Source organism: Archocentrus centrarchus, chromosome 16 (genome assembly GCF_007364275.1).
Source record: "Archocentrus centrarchus isolate MPI-CPG fArcCen1 chromosome 16, fArcCen1, whole genome shotgun sequence".
Taxonomy (NCBI): Eukaryota; Metazoa; Chordata; class Actinopteri; order Cichliformes; family Cichlidae; genus Archocentrus; species Archocentrus centrarchus.
Genome location: NC_044361.1, coordinates 10,447,207 through 10,464,083, shown reverse-complemented (window position 1 = coordinate 10,464,083; position 16,877 = coordinate 10,447,207). Strand labels below are relative to the sequence as shown.

The window sequence follows — 16,877 nt, the reverse complement described above, 5'->3', positions numbered from 1 at the left end:
TGTTAATGCAATTTAATTTTATATCTTCAGTGCCCGATGTCCATAACAAATAAATGCCAGCTGCCAAGTCCTTATAATGTAAAGTACCCTGAGAAAAATGCTGTTATGACTTCTTTAATGAAGTGTCTGTGTGCTCTGGTCTACGGCTATCTCAACACTTGGGACGATACTCAAACTCGCACTGTAATTATATAGTGGGTTAATTGGGGTACACGAAAGAAAAGGCACACAGTGATGTGGCGACCAGAGATCATGAAATCTGTCGACTTGTAGACAGGACGTGTGGAATAACTGATACAAAGTGGGCGGGTGTTGATTTAAACTGATCTTACTGAGAGGACAGAACTGGAATATAGAAGGAATTTAGCTACAGTATGCAAACAAAGCAGCCACTTGTGACTAAAAGGTCAGCTCCCCACTGATAGGAGAGTCACTTTATATGTGGATGGGTCTTATTTCTATTACAGTGTATCTTAGAGTGTCAGATGCTACAGCACACATCCTTTTACACTGTGACGTGATTTGCTTGTGATGATTTTATATTTGATTAAGATGATGTATTTATGATGTACAAGATGTATTTATTGCTAGCAAGTGGGCATCATGTGGCCTGCCTGATGTACGCTCCATCCAGGCATCTACATCACCTCTATCACAAAGAGTATTTCCGGTAACGCAAACACATCTGAAGCGGGCTATTTTATGCTGTGTGTCACATATGCGTAAGAATAACTGTGGAAATAATTTTGACTCTATTCCTCTGAGACTGTGCACAGAAATCAGTAATTACAAGTGCATCTTATTACAATTCCACAGCCTTTATTTGAAAGCATTTTTTTGGAAAATAGTTATTTTCTGACTGCAAATGATCACTCACTCGTATGTTTATTCATAAGTTGTGACATGAATTTCCGAGTTGGTGGACTAAACAAATTGTTTTCACACCGAGTGCGTGCAGCACATGGTGTCTCTCCCAGCAGACAGTGTCCTTACTGAGATATTAACCAATGTTCTTGTTTTGAAGATATTAACTAATGTCCTTGTTTTGAGGATATTTCCAATGTTCTTGTTTTGAAGATGTTTTTTTAATGTTGTGCTTTTTATCCGTGGCATAATTCAGCTGCGATCTAAGGAAAATATGAAGATCTGTCAGTCTTAGACTTTGGATTACACAACAGTCATTCACCAGCAAGCTGAGACATCTACGTGAGCATATGAGTTCATGTGAGGAGCATAGCCAGTATGCTTAAGATGTACATAGAAGATAATATCTGAGGGTTCTTCTTTTTGTAACCAGATGAGATGAGTGCTGGCCTATCATGTACTAGCAAGTACAATTAACCAAACAACAAACTATAGCTACTTTAAAATGTTCCCAAAGGCACCGTAAAAATGGTCGTGAGAGCCACTTCACTGTCTTTAATTTGCTGAGGTAAGCCCGGCAGTTAACTTGGCACTCGTAAAGAATAACTTAAGCTTCAGGAAATTAGTAAGTTATTTTAAAATATTTTACGCTTGGACAACAAAGAATCTACACCACAAAAGCTTTTTGATAAATTGTTGGTTGTCTTAAATTTTATCATCATATTCAGTGATTTTCTGCTTTGCGCAGACCACAAGCCACAGTACTCCTTAAAGGATAAAAGTGCACATGATTTTACAGCTTCTCTGCAAAACTACACACCGGCTTTTCTAAACAGATGCAGTACCAGTTAAAAGTTTGGACGCCCTCACTTATTTGTGTAACTGGTACTTTATATTTTTGAGTCAAGGATGATTTGTCTCCAGGCAGAATCTCAACGAGCTCAGCTTTAAAGCTGTTTACTCATCTTCTACCCATTCCATGCTCCATCAGCTGCTCGGTGCTTTTCCCTGTGGTTTGACTCATGCCCCTCAGCCACATGTCTCCTTTTACCTGAATCTGAAGCTTGGACGCAGTTTTAAGAATACACTTGCGGTGCCACATCCTACAGTTGAGTACAGCACATTCTTGTCTCCCATCTGAGCGGCACTAAAAATGAACTTCCACTCTGCATTTTTAGATTTTTAACTGCTGCTAAAAATACTGCGTGGGCTTCCTCTTGTGATTGTTTCTTCTTTAAACGTTGACAGTCGCGCTCTGTAGCTGTCAGTCAGAGAGGAAGTCTGAGACATGTGCTGGAAAAATACTGCGGTAAGAGTAGTCATAGAGCCTGAGCGTGATGCTTCTGTGCTTTATAAAAGTGGTTAAAACACACTTATTTCCTCTTTCAGTATAAGAGGTAAACATGCTGTAATGACTTAATTGTTGCAGTTTTCTCAAGCCAGAGAACTTCTTGCATATGACACTAGTTTGTTATGGCTGTGAGTGATGTCAGCAGTTTCTATCAGGCCATATTTGGATCCTGTTTCTCTCATGAGCTTTCCATCTGTTGTAGCTTTAGTGTTTGCTCCACTGAGTGGATGGAGGCAGCCAGGGGACAAACTGTTCAAAGGTCACCTGCAGAACACCTTTTAAATATTGTTCTTAACCTCACAGCTTCCACTTAAGGTGTGAAGCGAAGAACAGGAAACACTGTGCATATGTTTTTAAGTGAGACTGGACATTGCACACTTTGCAATTAAAGCTTTGCATTTCTCTTACATTTGAGTGAGACACAGGATGGAAGGCTGTATATCTGTGTGCACATGTACGTGCTTATACTTATACCGAGTGGCAGGGTTAGAGCCCTCCATTAAGCTGTGTTTACAGTGTGTAGGGCAGGGGTCACCAACCTTTTTGAAACTGAGAGCTACTTCATGGGTACTGAGTCATACAAAGGGCACCAGTTTGACACGCTCTTCTGAAATAACAAATTTACTCAGTTTGCCTTTAGTTATACATTATCAATAATGATTAATGATACTCATCTATGAGAAGACACTGATCATGTTAATGGTTTCTCCCAATAATTAGCAATGAAAACAAGGTGGGAAACATATCAATATTCAGCACTTTATCTCTTTTAATCTCAGTAATTGTCACATTTTTAGATAATCACTTACATCACTACATTTCATAGGAAAAATGTCCAATTTTCACTAGCCATTCACAAACATTTTTTTAGCAAATCATGAACTATGTTGCACCATGTTTCAAAAAGTTATTATGTAATGTTAAAGAAAAATCAACTTACATATTTTTAAATAAATCTTGTCACATTTTGAACTCATGACCAAATCTGCTGCATTTTTAACAAAATTATAACTTATATGTCATGAACACACTTTTAAATTGAACACAATTCCTCAATATTTTAATTAAACTTTGCCATGACACTGCCATGTTGCCACTAACATCTGGCATTGGTTTCTTTATTAGTGAGAAGACTGGCATTGCATGCTGTTCACCAGTGCACTGTAATCTGGTGTGTAACTTGAAACTGCAACTGTGAGTGCATCTTTCAGATGTGCATCAGTGAGGCATGTTCTGTGTTTGTTCTTGATGAAGTTCATGTCAGAAAACGCTGATTCACAGAGATAGGTTGAACCAAACAGGCTGGCAACCTTCATAGCTGCTGTGCATACACCACTGTACTTCTCTGTGTCAACAAGGGACCAAAAGTTTGGTGCAGTCTGGTAAACTTTGAGGTGTAGGTCATTTTGCAATGTTATGATTTCCATCTCCACCTGTCCAGCATCCAAGTTGAATGTTGCACTTAGTTTCTCAGCAAAGTATGTTGTGTCCACATTCATGAAAGGATTGGAAATGAATGACACACATGGCTCAAGCTGATCAAGATCACAAAACCTATTCTCAAACTCTTGCCCAAGTCTGTTTATGACTTCACAGTACTTTTCTGCAACTTTGTCAAATGTGTCAGATGCAGAAGCATTGTTTTTCAGCACCAACTGCACAGAGGGAAAGTGCAGCACTTTTTTTCTCTGTAAATCCACAGAGAAAATGTTCATCTTGGCTTTAAATGCATTTAAAGCACTTATCATATCAACAACAGTTTTACCTTTGCCTTGCAGCTCGCAGTTCAAGACGTTTAGTTTCCCAGTAATGTCCGTCAAAAATGCAAGGTCAAGGGTCCACTCTGTGTCTTCTAGCAGTGAGACGTCTTCGCCTTTGGACTGCATGAACTCTTTGATTTCACCCAAAAGTGACAAAAAACGAAATAAAACTCGTCCTCTGCTGAGCCATCGGATTTCTGTGTGTAGCAGCAGTTCACCATATTCAGCTGACATCTCCTCCAATAGCACCTTGAAAATCCTGTGCTGTTTAGCTTTGGAGCGGATGTTGTTAATTATTTTTACAACGGGAGTCATCACGTGCTCAAAGCCGATCACTTTTGCACATAACGCCTGCTGGTGAATGACACAGTGATAATGCAGAAATGTTGGGAAGTCTGGGTCACCTTTACAGTGAGCGATGAAACCTGTATGTCGGCCGATCATAGCAGGAGCCCCGTCTGTTGTCACCGCCACCAGTTTTTCCAATGCTACCTTCTTCTGCACGAAAAACTCCTTCAGCGTGTTATAAATGTCAACTCCCCTCGTAGTTGTCTTTAAGGGCAGTAGTGTCAGGAGTTCTTCTCTTGTGGAGAAATCTTCAAACACCATCCGGATGAAGACCAATAGCTGCGCTGTACTGCTGCCGTCCACGGACTCGTCGCACTGGATGCTAAACCACCTGCACTTTGCCAGATCCCGGTCCAGCTGATCGGCCAGGTTACCAGACATAGCTGACACTCGTCTAGCCATCGTAGATGCCCCCAGTTGGACGTCGGAGAGAGTACAGATTAGATCGGTTCCATTTTTGTCGTCTTTAAGTACAGTGTTAGCTATTATCATCATTGCTTCTTTGACAACTGCTCCATCTGAAAATGCCTTCTTCTTCTTGATCAGAAAATGTGTAGCTCTGAACGAGGCTTCGGTTGCTTTTAGTGACTTTTTTCCCGCCCTCGTGAAAAAAGATTGTTGCTTACCCAAAGCTGCCTTTAGCTCACTGGCTTTTTCTGCACGTAGTGCGCTTCCCGGTGGGTAGTTAGCATGGTAATTTTTGTGACACGTAGTGAAATGTCTCTCAATATTGTGCCGCTTTGCCGTCGCTACGGTCGCCCCACAAATGAGACACACGCAGGTTTCTTTCACAACCGTAAAAAAGAACTCCTTCTCCCATTCCTCGTTAGAGTGATAAGTTTTCTTTCTTTTTTCAGCCATATTTTTGGGGAAAGAAACTGCACTCAGCGCCCATCTTCGCTGTGTCCGCTAGCCTACGTTCCATTAGCACTGGTTTTGTCATGCGCACAATACTGACCATTGAATTAGAACTAGAGTAAGTCAGAGTTCACCCTAACTTTTCTAAACGTCATGTATAATGAGGATATTTTTAAGATACTGTCATTTTTAAAGCTATATAAATGCAAGTGTGATTATAAAAAAGAATAGCAACAGAATAAAAATTTTTTTAGACACAGCTCACTAGTGAGTTGTGCTATTTTTAGAACGGGCCTGCGGGCGACTCATGTGGTCCTTGCGGGCGACCAGGTGCCCGCGGGCACCGTGTTGGTGAGCCCTGGTGTAGGGTCATAGCCGCTCTCTGATGCTTGGCCTAGCCTGGTGTCATCAATCACAATAAGACTTCCCCTATGAGTCCTGTCGCCAGGACTTCTGGGATATTACGTTCTTTTGTTCTTGTAGATTCTTCACATTCCTGCCTCCTGAGGTGCTTGTGATTTCCAGTTGTGTGGTCATTGTCTTACAGATTTGTCATAGTATAGAGAGAGGCAAGATATGTCACACAATGTACTTCAGCGTTAGGCCGCATTAGTCACATTGTTGTGAAATCAGAGAGTATGCTCATGACCTAAGATGGAGATCCTTTAGAGTAAGGAAGACCAAATCTTTTAATTCTGCCACGTGAGCTTAAGATCTGATGGCTTGTTTAACTCTCACCCCTATCAGTTGAAATTTTTAATAGAAAAGCCAGTCAGTATAGGCTCCTGAGTGGTATACAGTACTGTATGACACCGGTGGCAATATGACACCTAATTCATCTAACATGTAATCTGCTCTTTGTAACTAAAGTCACGTTTTTAATAAAGAGGTATCTGAGGCAAAGTAGCCAATGAGGTGACCCAGATTCAAACTTACGACAGACACAATTCTGAGTGATCTGTAAAAAAAAAAAGTCTTTTGTTGTTGTTAATAATTATCTCCTATTACCCAGCGAATAAAAGTTTCTTTTCGTGCTTTTTTCATACGAGATGCAAACTCTCTTTCAGACTCTGTGAACACACATCCATGTGCTGCATTAATCAGATTTATGTTGACTGTAATTAGGCTTCTTTTTGTCTCCAGGTGTTGCGTGTGTCATCTTAAGTGACAAAGAGGTTTTTGCTCTCACGGAAAGATACCCTGCCATAGATGTTACCTGAGAAGCCAAGTGACAAACTTAGAGCTGTGCTGAAAGGTGACACTATAAAGGGACTTACAAAGACCCTCACACTCCAAAACATGTAACTGAATTAAAGGAATAATTTTGAGATTTCTTTTTCTTTTTAGTCATTTCATTAATATTTGCAATTCATTTACTATCTATAAATCAGTAACAATAAAAGAGCAGACCTGTTAGAGATGTCGCCTACTTTGCTCGTAAAACTCACTGACTAGAGTGACCGGTTGCTGCTGTAGAGGAGATAGTGCTCAGCTTTCTGCTATTAGTAGTCCTGATGTGCTTTCCTTACAAATATTCCTCTAGTGGGGCTTTAGTCTAAAAGCCACTTTACAAATTCCACCCCCTGTTTTTGGAGACGCTCATATAATCAAGCAGGTCATACACATACAAGAGTGAATTACAGTGGCCATAATTCATTGTTAATGCTAAAAAACATTTGCTGCAGCTTTTGTGTCTAAGTCCATGGCCAAAGGTTTGCAGATGCTACCAACTGTGTGAGGCTGTACTAGGACATAACCACAAACACATACGCATGCTTAAAATCAGTGTTAAGGAATCTACCTTGAATTAGTAGAAACTACCAATTACTTTACACTGGAAGAGGTTGAACCACAGAAGGGAGAAATGTAGTTTAGGCCCCAACCACACAGGCCTAGAGACTGGTTGGTTTCCCTCTGGTAACCACTACTTGCTACAGAATAATTATTCCCCTGACTGCTTGACAGTGGTTGCTGAAGGTTGCTGAAATTGATTGCTAAACCCTAATCATTGCAGGCCAAGACAGCGGTCAGTGACCCACTGGTAACCACCACTGCTAGGGAAAAATGTGTATTCCCTGACCTGCTGGATGATGGTTGCCAACTTGTAAATTACTTGCCAACCTCTCTCTAAGTGGTGGCGAAACAGAGACTGTCTCACCTTTTGAAATGTGTTGGTTTCAGTAGTAAGGCATAACTTTTACTTTATGGGCAAATGTTCTCTACTTCCTGCTTGTGTCACACTTTTTCAAGCTTCACTGCAGCTGTGTGGTTAGTTAGCACTTGCAGACAAGTCAGTGTCTTCCAGGCAAACTACAGTACAGGCGACCAACCAAAGCAGTCGCGAGGAGGCTTCTGGTGAAGCAACCGCTTTCGGACCGATTTTACCCAGCGATAGCCAGCAACCTCAAGCAACCACTTGCCAACCCGTCTTTACGGAGGTGGGTTGCCAACCGATATCTACGCCTGTGAACCTGAGGCCTCAGTTAACTAAATCTACTTTGAAAATGTAGTTCAAACTGCGTTGAAAGAAAAGAGATCAGAGGTGAGACCATTTAAATAACTTAGAACACTCCCCCCACACTATCCTGTGTGTGTACAAACACTGAATAACTAACGCGGAGCTGCTGTTATATTTTTTGCACATATCTGCTCATAAACTCAAACAGAGGACTAATTAGTTTAACTAGAGGGTAACAGGAGATCACCAAAATCATGCAATAGCAAACCCATCCATAGCTATAAAATTTGTTTTAAAAAAACTCCTTAAATGAACTTGTGGTTAATAACCCAACTGGTTGCATTATAACTTTGTGTGTTTGTCCAATTCTCCCCTCTAGCTGTAAACGTGAAGAGTTGTTTTTGTCAGTGCTGACCCAGATGAAAACCGCAAATGGACATTAAGTGGCTCCTTCGTGGAAGTAGGTTGCAGTGTTTCATAGAGAGGAACTTTTTGCCTCAGCAGTAACACCACAGGGAGCTTGCTATATTTATGGTGGTGCAAAGAAGTGCCATAATTGTCTTGTCCTGTGCCTATTCTGCCACATACATACATACTGGGAGCATAAAGCAGGGCTGCTGGCAGCATGTCAGAGCAGCACAGTTTCTCTGGATTTATGCTTTAACCAGCTGCGGCGGTGACAGTTACCAGAGAAGCTGGAGTTCGACTTAAAGTTGTGCATTTACTCTGTGTTGTCACTCACGCCCATGCCAGCGGTACATTTATGAGCATTTCTAGGACCACCTGTGAGGAAGCCGTTTCAGCAGAGCACCACTGTTGTGTCTCTCGGCTCTCGACTGTTTAAAATAAGCTGACCCCGGCTGTCCACAAATGGCAGAAAGGGAGTGAAGAAAAAAAAAATGTATATTTAGTAACGTGAGGCTGTAATTCAAACAAAGAGCCTTTCTGGCTGTTTAAAACTTTGTGATCGATGAAGAGAGACTGGATTTCTTTTAACATGGCTGTGTCCCAAAGGGACAACAGATGAAGGTTTCAGGTTGAACTTTGAAAAGCAGATTTTCCCCTTTCTTTAACTCATCTATGAGAAATAGAGAGAATTCCTCCTAACACAACCCAGCTGTGATATTGTAGCTGTGGAAGAGGGTAAAGTGAAGCAGCAGAGTTTGGCACGTGAACCTTGAGTGATCGCCATGTGGCTCGTGCACTCCATCAAGTAGAAGGACTGTTGGCAGGCCTAATGGCAGCTTATTTTCACTGGCCTGAGTGCACAAAACAAGGAGAGGGAGGGGTGGGGGTAAAGGGGGGCAGAGGATGGAGCGAAAAGGAAAATAGCAGTGATGAGCCGAACAAAGGGAACAAAAGAACAAGCAGAGAGAGAAAAATGAGAAAGCAAATGATAATAGAAAAGGTACCAAACCAAAAAAAAAAAAAAAATACTGCTGAGAAACAGAGTGGGCAGGGGGGGGGCTCAGTATCTCTGGGTAGAGCTTGTTCACCCGCAGAGCCAGCCGAGGTGCGCTTGAGCAGCACAGTCCTCTGATTGGCGGAGCGCAATGCAGCTCTTTCCCCTCCCCCCCCCCCAAAGAAAGAGGTGCAGCAGGAACGTCAGACCCAGACAGCACAAGACTTGACTACTGAAGCAACGTTTTTCTAAAGCTCTACCTAGGATGCAGTGAGCAGAGTATCTAGGGACAGACTTAGATGCCAGATCCTGCTTCTCTTCCAGCAGAGTAGCATCATCTACAGCTGCGCTTAGGAATCCATCGAATAGACTAGATTGGAGATACATTTGAAAGATTTATCAGCCAGAAAAGGCAAAGCTGACGCCTTGTGCATTGAATTCACTGCATTGAGGAGGACAGCCACCGGTCACCATGGGCAGGCAGGGGAACGACACCTCTCCTCCGGCTCCTGGGATGCGCATCCAGTGTTCCCAGAGCAAAATTAGCCTGTCTGCATCATTTGAAGCGCTGGCTGTCTACTTCCCCTGCATGAACTCCTTTGATGAGGAGGATGGAGGTAAGATGACAGGCGGGGAAATGTCACTGCAGAAGCTTCCGGCTGGGGGGTAAACAGTGCTGCTTAAAGTAAAAGATGGCAGTGAGCAGGGAGGCGGATTTAGGATTAGAGGGAAGATGCAGAGGTACTGGCAGGATTGAGAATTGGGACAAGTTGAGAATTGTAATTAGTTTATTTAGGATGCCAGTGTAGTTCACTGAGTGTAATATGCTATAAGGCTTGAGCTGTCCATACAGTACATGAGCTGCTAATGTAATGACATGAAACTTAATGTGCGATTTCATCCGTGCTCAGTTTATCATCTAGGCTATCAGTTAGTTGTGGAGCAGACACACTCCTGCATCTGTTGTTGCTGCTGCCACTAATGGTGGTGTTGTCAAAATGGATGGTTACAGGAACCAGTTTGTTTGCTTATTAATGCCACTCACACTAGTCTAAAAAAATCCCCCCAGATGACTGTGACTGTGACTCTGCGGATGAAAACAATTTGTATTTGGAATGAATCACTCTTTGGTTTTTTGTGGGCAGTAGTGCTTTTTTTTTTTTTTTAGCTTAGAATCACAACATTGTTCTGACTGTCACTTCAAATTTCCTAAAAAATAGTGTAACACCCACTGCGTGTATTTATACTTATGCCTCACAATCATTTCTAGTTCTATTTGCAGTTGTATTTACAAAGGAATATTTGGTCTTCTATACCTCTACTTGGCACGTATTTTTGCCACACTACCTACCGCACTACCTTTTTTTAGCTACAATTTCACACTCACTTAAACTCACACTTCCACTACTGGCAGCCGAGCGGCTTCACCAGACTTGTTGTCTTTTCCTGACTGGCAGGTTCGCACTTTGAGGGCAGTGAACTTATGGAGACGAGGCAGTTTGTCTCATTTTGAGGCTACTGCTGCTTCATGCTTGCTACATAGTTTATAAAAGTAGCTCACTCTTAAAATCTGTCTACTCTTTGTCTTATTTTCCAAGCTTTTAATGCACTTATTTGTATGAAAACCAAAGACTGGCATAGATGAAGATTTCCTGTAAAGTAGACACATACAGCCTTTATGTGAAATGTACTGAAACAGAATTTAAAGTCTGTGTTTGTGTTCATGTAGTAAGAAAGCAGCATAAACGCTAGAATATGCCTCTCATAGCTTGTGTCAAAAGGCAGGAGAATTAGTATTAAAAATCATTTTTTGCAGTGTTCATTGATAACGTCTGACTGGCCACCGAATGGCAGTGGAGGTCCACTGCAGACGTCAGAGACGACCTTTGTGTGGCTGCTTCTCTTGTTGTAATAAATGCGAAGAGCAGGAAGAGGAGGCGGAGGCCAGCGGAATAACTGAGATTTCAAGGCTGAAGAGCTTCATGCCTGTTTTATGTCTGTGTGAGACACAGAATGATCTTTTTACCTTCACTTCCTCCTTTACTAAAACAAACCAAAGGGAGAGGAAGGAGAGTAAAGGCTGCAGGGCCCATGATGATAACTGGATTAGGACTGCTGGAGTCTAGAAATGAGTCATCTGCACAAACTTGCAAATTATTGGAGGAAAATTACATAAGATCTATGGGCTGCTGATTTTTGCACCCTGTAGTGATGAATAGTACCTCTGCGTATAGTACCTCTGTGTTATTACTTTCAGCAGGCTTTGCAGTGAGTTTCTGACCTCTGGGAAATAACACAATGCTCTATTTGATTACAGAGCAGAAAAAAGCTCCTGTACCTACAAAGGGCACTAAAACATTTAGTGATGCTTGGATTGCACCATAGCATTGCACAACTACATGTTTAGAAAGGGACCCCTTTTCAGTGCAAACATACCAGTTTAACACATCTGAATGTGTAAATAAAAAGTTAATACAGAGGGTTTTTTGAATGAATCGATGGCGCTTGATTTCATTTTAATCTCCTAAACAGCTTCTCTGTATATCGCGATGACTTGCTCAAAGTAAAGGACAGCTTTTGCTAACCTCTCTCTAAATGAGATATTAAAAGAGTTATGGTGGCGATTGTGTGTGTGTGTGTGTGTGTGCACATGTGTCAAGCGGTAGAGCATTCATACTATACTTTTGTGTAGATATGTGGCTGTCAGCCACAGGCGTACCTACATGGTACCACATGCACGCAGTCAGGTGGAGATGAGCAGCGGGAGGCTTAATGGGGGGAGTCAGCTGTCTTCTTGGATCAGTTAAGATGGTGTGTGGGTGTGTGTGTGTGTGGGGGGGGGGGGGGGGGGGGGGGGGGGGGTACTGGATGCTTATAAGTGAATTTGCTCCCACAAGACCCCCATAGGCAGTCGGTAGCACAGAGGCACGGAGGGCTGTACTTTGTGTTCCTAACAGATACACAAAGAGCTTTAAGTATGTCGAGCTTTTTAAAGAGACAGCAACAGCCTAGAAATGAATGCAAATTCAGTGAGGTGTGCTTTGTTTCCTCCTGCGGAATGATTTCTATGTGAGCCAGTGAAAGCATTCGTATGCCAGTGATAATCCACGTGAATGCGTCTCGCTGTGTGACTCACATCCCAATTCTCTGTTATGGACTGACGGTCTTCTGTCTCCCTCTCTGTCATTTGGATCGTGTGTGTAACTCTGTGTGCAGAAGCGGGAGGTAAAAAGTTGCGCAGCACCATACAGAGGAGTACGGAGACAGGCCTGGCGGTGGAGATGAGGAGCAGGATGACTCGGCAGGCCAGCAGGGAGTCCACAGACGGCAGCATGAACAGCTACAGCTCCGAGGGAAAGTAAGGAGACATGCGCTCACACTCTGTGGACGATTCAAAATTGAATTTGATTCCTCATATCAGGTTTTAGTCTTTCTAATTCTCCTGGCATTTATTGGAGTACAGCCACTCACTCGTCTTAACCTTCTGTCTTATTTTACATCTGTCATAACCAAGTTGTTTTTTTTAATGTTTCAGTCTCATCTTCCCTGGTGTGAGGCTCTCCTCAGATGCCCAGTTCAGCGACTTCCTGGATGGTCTTGGCCCTGCTCAGCTGGTTGGACGACAGACGTTGGCTACTCCACCTATGGGTGAGAACAATTATTCTTTTTTCCAAAAACTTTTACCTTGAAGTGATGGAAGCTTTGCACAAGTTCAAATCTTTGGTTTTTGCTGGTTGTTTAGGCGACATCCAGATTGGCATGGTGGAGAAGAAAGGTGCGCTTGAGGTCGAGGTCATCAGAGCCCGTGGCCTTGTGGGAAAACCAGGTTCTAAGGCACTGCCAGGTAATCTGAGCTACTAAATTTTCACACGTATTCACAGAGTAAGTGAAGGCAAGGATGTCTCCTTACTGTCCCCTTTACTCTGTCCTCATTTCCAGCACCGTATGTAAAGGTCTACCTTTTGGAAAATGGAGTCTGCATAGCCAAAAAGAAAACTAAAGTAGCAAGAAAAACCTTGGATCCTCTTTACCAGCAGCAACTGCCGTTTGAGGAGAGTCCAGGAGGGAAGGTTTTACAGGTGAGAAAATGATTCCTTTAGACTGAGATAAAGTGTCACAGTCAGCATTAATCCAGGCAGTCTGCAACCCTGGCTGATCTCAGTGCCAGCTCACACGAGCTCATACCCTTCTGTGCATCCAACTGGCTGTGTCATGTTGTGTGCACTATATAAGCTCATTCAGTCTTTCCATAGTTGGATCTGACAGCCACTTTGTAACCCACCTCCACCCCTCCTCATTTTCATTGTTAGATGTGTGTTCATCACCACCTGCTCTGTGGGGAGGGGCTTTTGCTGCTGGCGTCCCCCCACCTTCATGTATGCACATGAAAGGGCAGGGTGATGTTCTTTCCCTGTCTGATGCTTTACAAATATCTGCGCAGAAGGGCTCGAAAGTGCCGGGACCGAGCCACACTACCTCATATAAATAAACTTCTTTTGACTATACCGTTGACTAAACTGAAACAATTTCATTTCTCGTTCTAAACTCGTTTGATTCACGTGTTTCTGTTCTTCCCTACAGGTCATCGTATGGGGTGACTATGGACGTATGGACCATAAATCATTCATGGGAGCAGTTCAGATACTGTTAGATGAGCTGGACCTGTCCAACATGGTGATTGGCTGGTACAAGCTCTTTCCTCCTTCCTCACTGGTGGACCCCACTCTGGCCCCACTGACAAGAAGAGCTTCCCAATCCTCGCTGGACAGTTTCTCTCGATCATAGCAGCGTGTGGACTGATAGCGTTGTTGTAGCAGCCAGTGTTGCGATTACAGGTCATGCCCCCCGGTTACACTGCATGCTTGATGTTGTGTCTTCTGAGCCTGTTTCTAGGGGTGCAAACATGATCCTGTGTTTTGAGCAAAAACGTTGCGCACATTGTGCACGTGGCGACGCGTGTCGCAAGCGCCTGGCAGCAGGGATTGTCGGGTATTGTTGTTGTTTGGAGGAAGCCGGAATGAACTCCTTAGCACGAGGAATCCATCAATTCCAGGTTTTCTTCCAATTCGAAGCCATGGGGGTCAACACTGGGAACCACTAAATGAGTTCTACAGAAGCCCTTTTCGAATGAAAAATCAGTGTGTTGCTTTGATTTCTTTTTCTTTCTTTTTTTTTTCTTTTCATTTGTTTTCCTTTTTTTCTTTAAATGTCAGTGTACTCGTATCTGAAGGGGGGGTGACAGTGTTTCTAACCAGATGCTTGGTCACGCCACGCCAACAGACCTAGCTGTGTAGATGGAGTTTTGGAGACCATCACTTTGAGTGAGGTGTGTCCCAGCTTGTAACCACACTCCCACAAACCCCCCAAAAGAAAAGCCCCGTATACTCTATACTCCAATCCGTATACTCCAATCAACCCACACGGTAAGGCACCGTAAAATATTAATCAGAGGCAACGTTAAAGTGGCTACCATCGGCACTCCAAAAAAAATAAAAATACAGTAACAATCCCAAACTCCATGAAAAGATGTACAATCCTACCATAATTCTTTCTCTGTTGATATATTGTATGAAAATTAAATTAGATTTTTTTTTTCCCTTTTTAGTTTGTTTGCATGGACACAAATTTAGCTGAATAAAAAAAGAAAAAAGAAAATTATTTTCTTGAGGCTGTAACTTGCAAAAAAAAAGAGATGAAAAATAAAAATAAACAGATCAGCCATTTTCAACAATTTATATTATTTTTAAAGAAAATTTTCACTAGTGCATGGTTTTCAAGGGAGTGAATGCAACATCGTGATTACAAAAAAAAAAAAAAACAGACATTGTTTATCATTCTTTAGACCATCCACGAGTCTGTGGTTTGCAGACCTGCAGAAAAGGGAAACTTTAAAGAGTTATTTAACAGAAAATGTTTATGTGACAAAAAGTGATAATGAAAATAAATGTAAATTATTTATTTCATTGTAAAAGGCTAATGCCTTATAAAGATAAACATAATGTGCAAATTGTACATGTTTCTCTTTTTCTTCCTTGTCCCAGGGTACTTCTCATTGTACTTCTCATTGCTACCATTGTTCAGTCCCCTGATATCGTCCAGGTTTTAGGACTGTTGGTTACTTTACAGTACTGTTCAGTTCAGTATGTTTATTTTTTTCTCTCTTTTTTTTTTTTTTTTTTTTTTGGGATTAGGATTTGTTTAACAAGCATGTTGAAAAGGATTTTCTGCAACATGGCTTGGGCACACCTTACAGTAACTCAGCATGTTTTGATAAAGATGATATTTGGAATTTTTGCAGTTTCTTGTACAGTGCATGTCAACTTCATTACTTTTCTCCCTCACCTTAAATTGAGCTCTATGGCAAATTAGTTCCTGGTCTTCCTGGGCCAGTTATTGAAGTTTTAACAAAACATTCCACCCCCAAAGTCACATTTTTCTTCCAGGTTTTGGAGGAAAAAAACAAACAAACAAACAAAAAAAAAATGACAAGAAAAATATTTTATATTTAACAGAGGCTGGAGAAACAGTTGTGATTGCAAGTGTATTTTATTTCAGTATTGTTGACGAACATGCAAAAATAATCTGTACTGGTACAGCAAGAGGTCTATACCGAATCAAGGGTCGGCAAACATGCACAAGATGTGTGCTGCTGTGGTTCCATTTTTTTTAGGCACTGTTTGTGAAGATGAGCTAATCACAAGTTGAAATAATAAGGGATATTGCCACAGAAAATGTTTTTGTTTTTCTCTTGTTTTAATGAAAATGAAATTACTTTACTATATTTTTGTTAGTTTTATTTAAAAGCCAAGACCAGTTTATTTTTTATTTTCTATTTTTAGTAATTAAAAATGCTTCTCGTGTCCGGGAAGTACATGAATCTTATAGTTGCAGTATGTCTGAATGAAACTGAACTGAGGCATTGTTCCTTTTCCACATGAAGATGATGCATTTTAATGTCAGAGAAAAACCTTGTCGCTTTAAGAAGCTACAGTATATATTTTCATTTTAATTTTCATTGTACATACCTTTAGATGTCAGAATTTGAATAAACAAGCTACCACAAATAGACCAATAGGTTCTTTTGGAAGAGGAAAAATGCCTCATGATGACAAAGACATCTTATTTATCCTTTTGAATGCCTTTTAATTTTCTCTTTTTGGTGCAATGTGTTAATGCCAAGGCTATGTCTTGGTTAAGTATGGTTGAGTACAGAGATTTATGTAAGTTATTTTTCAAATTAAAAATAAAAAAATGATATTACACTGATGTCAAGAGTTGGGTGATCTAATTAACATGCATACACACAAACGAGTAAAATGCTTTCAGACGTATTCAACAGACGTATCACAGAAGAAAATACTCCAGAGTATTCCAGTAACTTACTTCACTTCCACAAAGTGCAGTTTGCATGAGATCGAGTGCAGATTTTTTTTTTTTTTTGTTAGCATAACCCACTTTTATTTCTTTTACAGATAAACAAATGTCATTAATTTGATTAACACTAGCACTCCATATGGCCACTGAGTAAATCAGGTACCGTATTTTCCGGAGTATAAGTCGCACTTTTTTTCATAGTTTGGCTGGGGGTGCGACCTATACTCCGGAGCGACGTATATGTGACATTTATAACACATGAACCAAAATACTCCAGCCACTTGACATCTCCGTGAACTGCAGCTTTAAGGCAGTCTTGCGTAACCTGTGGGCGCAGTGGATGATGGATGGAGAGCACAGCTTAACGGCAACTGGGAGAATGTGCCACCCAACTTTCCTGGAAGTCATTGGATGGATCAAGAAAACATGGGCTTCAGTGACAAACCATCCTGTTGGGATTCA

The 16,877-nt window shown here is 41.6% G+C and overlaps 1 protein-coding gene across 3 annotated transcripts in view; it reads left to right on the top strand.

Moving 5' to 3' along the window:
- rims2a (regulating synaptic membrane exocytosis 2a) overlaps window positions 1-14,859 on the top strand; it is a 139,915-nt gene extending 125,056 nt beyond the window's left edge. For 2 of the 3 annotated variants that reach the window (XM_030750117.1, XM_030750115.1), the window contains 5 exons: window positions 12,258-12,399; window positions 12,577-12,689; window positions 12,784-12,885; window positions 12,981-13,120; window positions 13,623-14,859. In XM_030750117.1, the coding sequence (XP_030605977.1) occupies window positions 12,258-12,399; window positions 12,577-12,689; window positions 12,784-12,885; window positions 12,981-13,120; window positions 13,623-13,826 (701 nt within the window). In that variant the 3' untranslated portion in view covers window positions 13,827-14,859. Of the gene's footprint in view, window positions 1-9,266; window positions 9,659-12,257; window positions 12,400-12,576; window positions 12,690-12,783; window positions 12,886-12,980; window positions 13,121-13,622 lie in introns of those variants that run through there. The other variant, XM_030750116.1, reaches the window with a different exon arrangement.
- The last annotated feature ends 2,018 nt before the right edge of the window (window positions 14,860-16,877 follow it).